This window comes from Artemia franciscana, chromosome 17 (assembly GCF_032884065.1).
Source record: "Artemia franciscana chromosome 17, ASM3288406v1, whole genome shotgun sequence".
NCBI classification, from domain to species: Eukaryota; Metazoa; Arthropoda; class Branchiopoda; order Anostraca; family Artemiidae; genus Artemia; species Artemia franciscana.
This window is the reverse complement of record NC_088879.1, coordinates 38,214,557-38,222,203: the sequence shown is the minus strand read 5'-3', so window position 1 is coordinate 38,222,203 and position 7,647 is coordinate 38,214,557. Positions and strand designations below refer to the sequence as shown.

Sequence of the window (7,647 nt, the reverse complement as noted above, 5' to 3'; positions counted from 1 at the left end):
CGTCGACCACTTTGATTGGGAATAATACCGACCTATTAGTCCTTCTGCTGTACCATGCCAAGCTTGATGCATGCGATATCTTTATGCAGAGAGACACACATGGAAATAACCGACGAATGTATGACATAAAAAGGATCAAGAACAAACTAGGAACCGAAGCAGCAGAAAATCTACTCGTTTGCCACGCAATGTCTGGCTGCGATACAACATCTAGACTTCATGGCGTGGGGAAACCAGCAGTGGTTTCTTGTCACTTAAAGATGGGATTTTTAAAGATGCTTGCAAGACCTTCATGACACCAGGATCGAACCACCAGGAGATGACCGAAGCTGGAGAGAAGGCTTTGCTCTGCATCTACAAAGAGAAAAGCAACGAGAAGACCCCAAAGGATGTTCGGGTTTGAGCATTTACAATGCGGGTTGTAAGTGCAATTGCTTTCGTTCAGGCAGAGCGGCTTCCGCCGACTTTGGCTGCCGCAAAGTACCACTTTTACAGGTGCTATTTGCAAATAATGAAGTGACAAGACACGTCCAATTCGCAAAAGCCCGAAGAGTGGGGTTGGTGCCTCTCTTCGTCACATAATATGTATCTTCGGATTCTTCACCAGCACCGGAGGACCTGCTGAAGATGGTGCGGTGCCAGTGCACAAGCGGGTGCTAGTCACTCAGATGCAGCTGCTGTCGGAACGGTTTGCCCTGCAGCTATGCCCGCGGGGAGTGTAAAGGGGCGTTATATGCTAACGTTACATCAAGACAGGATGAGGATGATAACGAAGACGAGCAGGAAAAAGAATTAGTTTTAGGTTGTGCTTTAAAATCAAAATGTTCTTGTGATTAATTTACCTGAATTCTAAACGTTCCTTTTTATAACTGATTGATCTGAAGTTTTGATCTCGATTAAAGAAGTAGTTTTTCAAGATGTTATATTTAGCAACCCCTCATATTACAGGCCCCTTAGAGGTGAAAATGAGGCAAATAGTTAAAAAACCCTGCTTTTTGACCTCATATCTGGCAATACGGTACTTTATTTGATATAAAATGATCATTTAGCCGCAGGAATCAGGCAAATAATGACCTGCGTACTTTACCCACCCCCGTTCCGTGAAGGTGAAAATTGATACTGGGATACGAATTATTCTGACACCGGATTCGGGTTCGTCATGCTTGATTTGATAGAAAACGACTACTTAAACTCAAAAATACGTTCAAATGCAAACAAGCAAACTTTCGCATGCAAACCGATTAGGGTTCGCGTAGCGCAGGTGCCGATCTCCTGATTCTCCGCCCTCGGCCGGGGTGCAAATAGAAATTCCGATTTTCCCCCCTTCAAGGGGGGTTTTCGGGTAGTTTTGCAAGTGGGATTTGAGGGTTTTTGTGTGTGATTAAGCTGATTTTTCTGAACATTTTGGTCTAAAAAAAAATTCTGTTGCAATTTTCCCAGGTCAAACCGTATATTTCCTCCACTAATAGTGAAGCTAATCAAATAGAAGCAGTAATACAACAAATTTTACATTTTTTAGCATCTGAACAAATGGCCATAATTGAGGCATCATTTGAAGAATACCACACCAAAACATGCGTTAAATTTGTACCTCGAACCGATGAGACGGATTACATCGATATTCAAAGTGAGCAGACAGGATGCTGGTCATACGTAAGTTGTGCTTCAAAAATACTTTAGCTGTAACTTTTATTTTCTCGAAACAATATACTTATTGGCAGAGGCTTTCTCCACTTTGGTAGGAACACGATAATTTTTGTTCATCTTATGTGGCTGTTTCAAAAATAAGTGTTAGCTAACAAAAAAAAAGGGTTTTTGGGACTTCTTAGTACTTTCACACTTTTCAGTACTGTTCATTTAAAACTAGATTTTTTGTCTATTTTCTTAATAATACTAGGCTCCTAATCTCTGTCAAAACATAAAATAATGATTGCCTCAAATGTTGGAAATTAGTCGTGACTAATAATTTCCTAACTAAGCATGAGCACTGTTTGGTTTTTTGGAAGAAACAGAAAAAATAAATAGGGTTTGAATAAAAAAGAACAGAAACAGAACAGGTCAATCAAAAACAGATGACCTGTTTCTGTTCTGTTTTTTGGTAAAATGAAAAAAACGTAAAGAAGAGAGAAACAAGGATAATACAAGCCAGTAAAAAAGTAGATTAAAATGAAAATAGTTTGGTCAAGACCTCCGCTTGATCGTCCTCAGTGCAAAATATTAAGAAAAAAATATTGATAAGAATCTAAAGATAGTACAAAAAAAACAAGCACGATTTTGTTCGCCTTTGCAATAAACCTTTCTTATATTTTGGTACAATACCAAATTATGGGTCTTCAAATGGGTACGAGCCTTTCATCTTTTGTGTCCACTATCTAGATGAAATCTATTGAAACCTCCGCTTGGAATACTTTTTTTCTGAAACAGCGTTATTGGGGCCGGTTTGTCGATGATGATATTTCTGTGTGGGATCATGGAGAGATAGCACTTAACACTTTTTTGACTTATCCCAAGGCTTTGGATTCTAGCCTTTAGTTCATCTTACAACTAGAAGATAATCATAAAATGCCTTTTCTAGACGTCTTAATCTTCAATAAATCTCTCAGCCTTGAATTTTTGATCTATAGATAGCCTACACATAATAATAGGTATTTGCATTACTCTTCAAACCATACTTACGTCTAAAGAGGAGTAGCTATATCTTCGATGTCCCATGTAATAAGAATATGGGTAGAATCTTATATAGTCCCAGAACTGAATTATCTGAAGAACATTTCGTTTTTCAATGTATATACCATAGAGATACTGAAATTCATCATAGAAAAAAGAGGGAAAAGGCAGAAAAGGATACATCAGCTTCACAGCCCCCAATTGTTATCGTCCCTTTGGTCGGTGATGAGAAAATCTTCTATGTTTGACCCATATTTTACCAAATTAAGTGAAAACTGCAAAGAATTCTGAAAAAACATAACCTAAATATCACCTTTAAAATACTAATGAAATACGGAGTTGTTTTTTTTTTATAGCAGCAAAGATATAACCAGCCCTATTTTGGGTAGTTATGTTCATAGGGTTCCCTATTTTTGTGGTTGTGTCTATGTCGGAAGAACCCACCAGCAGTTGGTGCAGAGGTTGTGGGAACACAGGTTCTCGATTGACAAAGCTATGGGACTACGCAAAAGGCCTGAAACTTTTGATTCCACCATGTCTATGACAAAGTATACCCTTTCATTTTATTTGACCAAAACCTCCATTATTGCTCGTTAAAGGTCTCATTCAAGTTTTCAAGGAGGCAGTTGATTACCATTTTACCATTCACGGATGGTAGCTCTTAAAAGGTACACTGGAGAAACCTATTTAAGCCCCATTTATAATGAACTAGTTTATTCTGATCATTTTTGAATAAATCAACAAAACATATTTTTCAATTTAACAGAATATGTGATAATATCTTACCCGGGGAGCGATTGGCTTATAAAAATGCTCTGCATAAATTGAAAAATTGAATTGCCATTCTGTATGTTATTTTTATTCAATTACCCTTTCACTGTTACTTTGAGAGGGTCTTCAAATTTAAGTTTTGTGTTCGTTTTATAAAACACCAGATGAAACACCAGAAGTTTTCATAGGAGACACAAAGACAAAACACACACAAAAATTAATGTTTTATGCAGGACTTTGAAAACAGTATGCGAAAATTATTTTACGTGATTTTACTGAACAACTAATTATTTGTTTTGTTTTCTCTTTCTCTAAAATATCAGCTGAGAGAAGAGATTCCTAAGTATTTTACTGCAGCCCTTTGGTTAGAACAACTGATTTCTGAATTGTAAAATGCTATCCAAAGAGAGAACTAGCGCTTAAGTCGGCATATTTACATTTTACATTTCACACCTGCTCGCTCGACTTTGCAACTAGGGCATCCAGCCCATGTATGTAGGAAGGTTCCGTTTGGCTTTATTTCTTTTTAGTGATAATCTTAAGCATTTTGAACCTATAAATTTCTCATTAGTTCTTGTCTAGCTTCAAAATTTTGAATTTTCTTTCACAGGTTGGTCGGATTGGGAATGTACAAGTGGTGAATCTTCAAACACCAGAATGTGAATTCTGCGGAAGCTGTGTCCGATATACTGGGACTCCAATCCATGAGCTTATGCACGCCATCGGTTTCTTTCATGAGCAGTCCCGATGGGATAGAGACGACTATGTAACAATTTTTGAGGAAAATATTGATTCAGGTATATCAAAAATTAATTGAGCTTGGAATCCATAACTATTTGTTTTATAGGCCCTGCTACATATAGTGCAATGTATCCCCTATAAGTTTTTATTAAGGAATTTTTATTAAGGAATCTAGGAGGGGGGGGGGTCTGCAGATTTCTATGTAAAATTTTCTTTTTTCATCTACTTCCTACCTTCTCCAAGACTAAATTCCACAAAATTTTAATACAATCAATACATTAATGAATTTTAATGATTCTGACTGCTTTTTTTTTCAATTTTATTAAGTGTCTTCTCTCTTCTTGTAGAATTCACTTCAAAAGGTTAGATCTTGTTTTTTTTTTTTTTTTTTTTTTTTTTTTTTTTTTTTTTTTTTAGCACTGAGGACGACTTAGCGGAGGTCTTTGTCAAAATATTTGCTTAGTTTTCGTTTTCATAGTTTGCTACTGGCTGATAAAACCCTCGTTTTTTCTCACCTATTTGATTTTATTTTTCATTTATTATATCCTTTCTTTTCTTTGTTTCATACGCCATGTATAGCCAGTGTGGTCTTAAAATGTAATGGGGGGGGGGGGGGCTCGAGTCATCCCAAGAGACATAATAACTGGACCTTTCAACTATGTCAAAGAAAACGGTTATCACAAAATTTTGATCGGATGACTTTGGGGAAAAAATGTTATGGGCAGTTGCCCTCCAATTTTCTTATCACTTAAAAAGGTCACTGGAACTATTTGTTTTCTTTCAAATGAGCTCTCTTCCGATCTTCCTGGAGCATTATTTTTACACGAAATCCCTAAGAAAAGAGACGATTTTGGGAAAAAAGAGCCATGGGAGGGGCCTAGTTGCCCTCCAATTTTCTTGGTCGCTTAAAAAGGGTACTAGAAATTTTTATTTCCATGATAATGAGCCCCTCTCCCGATGCTTTAGGCTCACTGGGTTGATACGATCACTCTTGGGGAAAAACAACAAATAAGGACACATCCCTGATTTTTTTTTTCTAACAAAAAGTGCATAGTTCCACTCTTTTGCAGATGTTAGCTTGAAACCTCTACAGTACAGTTCTCTGATACGCTGAATCTGATAGTTAAATTTTTATTAAGATTCCTGGATTTTTGTGTGTGTGTGTTTGGGGGGGGGGGGTATCCCCACTTTTCAATAATCGCGCAAATTCTACTCAGGTGCTCAGTGTTTTATGTGTTAAATTAGACTTTAAATTTTTAATATATTTGGAATCGGGATAAAAAGTTAATTCTTTTTATGTGTCTTGTCATTAAAATTCCGTTACTGAAAGTTTTGGTTACTATTGGGCAGAGTTGCTCCTCACTTACGGTTCTTTACCACGAAGCGTTTAACAAAGATGGTGAATAAATATCACCCTGCAGGATTCATTTCCTCACTGGCACTGTTTTTCGCTTAATTGGTCCACTGCAATTTAACTCGGACAGAAGGTTTTCTGTACATATTACGAAAAGGTAAAATAGCCAACCGATCAACACCGTGTTTATGTGCCAAATGCGATAGCGGAGCGTGTATTCCGGAGTCGAATGCTACTACTACTACTACTAATAGCTCACCACAGCACCAAGCCGCCTGAGGCCAACACAGCTACGCACGCTCCTCCTGCAACCCAATCTATTCAAGGCCTCCCTCTTTACACACTCCCAAGAAGTTCCTATATCCTTTAAATATTTATTTATTACATCCTACCACCCCAGAAGAGGACGACCTGCTTTCCATTTAGCCCCAGAAGGATTGCCAAAAATGACAATCTTCGGCAATATGTCATCCTTCATCCACAGAACGTGACCTAACCATCTCAACCTTTCTTTCATTATGGCCCGAGAAACCGGGATTGAACCACATTTTTCGTACAACCTACTGTTTGAAATACGGTCGGTCAGCCGGGTACCCAGAACAATCCGTAGGCAATTTCTCTGGAAAACATCTAGCAAATTCTCATCCGCCTTTCGGAGCGTCCACGCTTCAGAGCCATATTCGGCTACTGTCATCACAATAGCTTCTAATATTCTAATCCTGGTCTTAAGATTCACCTTCTTAGTCTTCAAGCCTTTTTTTAACTGTGAAAAAACACTCTGAGCCTTGGATATTCTACTTTAACATCTTCACTGCTCTCACCGTCTTTACTAATAATACTGCCAAGGCAAGTGAAGCTGCCCCCTGATCAATCTTTTCGTTACCCAACGTCACCTTTTCGGCTTCACTTATTCCTAGCCCTAGTGATTTAGTCTTCTTAACATTTATTTTTTATACCTATTTTAGCACCTTGAACTCGAAAACCTCTAAAAAATCATTCATTTTGCTCACACTTTCATCTAATATGCCTAAATCATCAGCATAATCAAAGTTCAGGAGAGTTTTCCTCCCCCATTATATTCCGTGGTCTCCAATTGCCTTTCCTGTGCTCCTTAAGACAAAGTCCATCAAAATGATCCATATAAAGGGGAATAGAACACAACCCTGCTTAACTCCTGATTTAATACAAAACCAGCTGCTAACCTCATTTCCTACCTTAACCGCAGCAGTATTATTCTCATACATAGCACAAGTCACTTTAATGTATTTGTCTGGTATACCATATAAGGATAAGACCTTTTCTAAAGCTCTTCTATCAACACAATCGAACGCTTGCTCGTAATCTATAAAACTGAGGACCAAAGGTGTTTGACAACAAAGGCACTTCTCAATTATTAACCTAAGAGTGAAAACTTGGTCGACACATCCTCTACCTTTTCTAAGACCGCACTTTTCTTCTCTTAGAACTTTGTCTACAGCATCTCTCAGTCTAAAAAGTCTCATATTACTAAGCAATTTGCTGCCTCCGGAGACCAGACTAATGTTTCGATAATTACGACACTCACTCTTGTCACCTTTTTTGTACAGTGGTTTAATTAAGGTTTTCCTAAAATCATTGGGTACTTCCCCTTTTTCAAAAATCATATTCATAGTCTTCAGTAGCTTATTTATAACCTCAGAGCCACCATATTTATGAAACTCATTTATTACACTATCAGCAGCTGGAGCCTTATTGTTTTTTAATCCTTTTAGTACTGTCGCTAATTCTTCCTCGCAAAACAAATCTTACTTCACATCCAGGGTATCACAATATTTTTCTTTTTTATCTATATCTTTTCCTGCAACTGTGTCTCGGTTTAGCATTCTCAAAATGTCCCATCCATCTCTCTTTAACGCTTTCCTTGTCACCAACTGTGGCCCCATTCCTATCTTTAACTTCCTTTTGTTTTCATATTATCTATCACTCAGATAATTCTCGCGCAAACCCCTTCTACTCTCTATTAAACATAAAGCCTTTTCACTAGTATTCCTAGCTGCAGTTTTAACTTTCTTCCCTAAGACACCATCAGCAACTTCACAAATTGTTTTTCTAAAATTATTCCATCCATCTTCCAC

The 7,647-nt window shown here is 37.6% G+C and overlaps 1 protein-coding gene across 1 annotated transcript in view; it reads left to right on the top strand.

The window, feature by feature from the left end:
• Positions 1–292: 292 nt before the first annotated feature.
• Positions 293–7,647, top strand: part of LOC136037576 (zinc metalloproteinase nas-7-like) — a 29,071-nt gene continuing 21,716 nt past the window's right edge. Inside the window, exons 1-3 of the mRNA XM_065720297.1 lie at positions 293–397; positions 1,441–1,653; positions 4,049–4,235. Coding sequence (XP_065576369.1) covers positions 293–397; positions 1,441–1,653; positions 4,049–4,235 — 505 coding nt within the window. The remainder of the gene's footprint in view (positions 398–1,440; positions 1,654–4,048; positions 4,236–7,647) is intronic.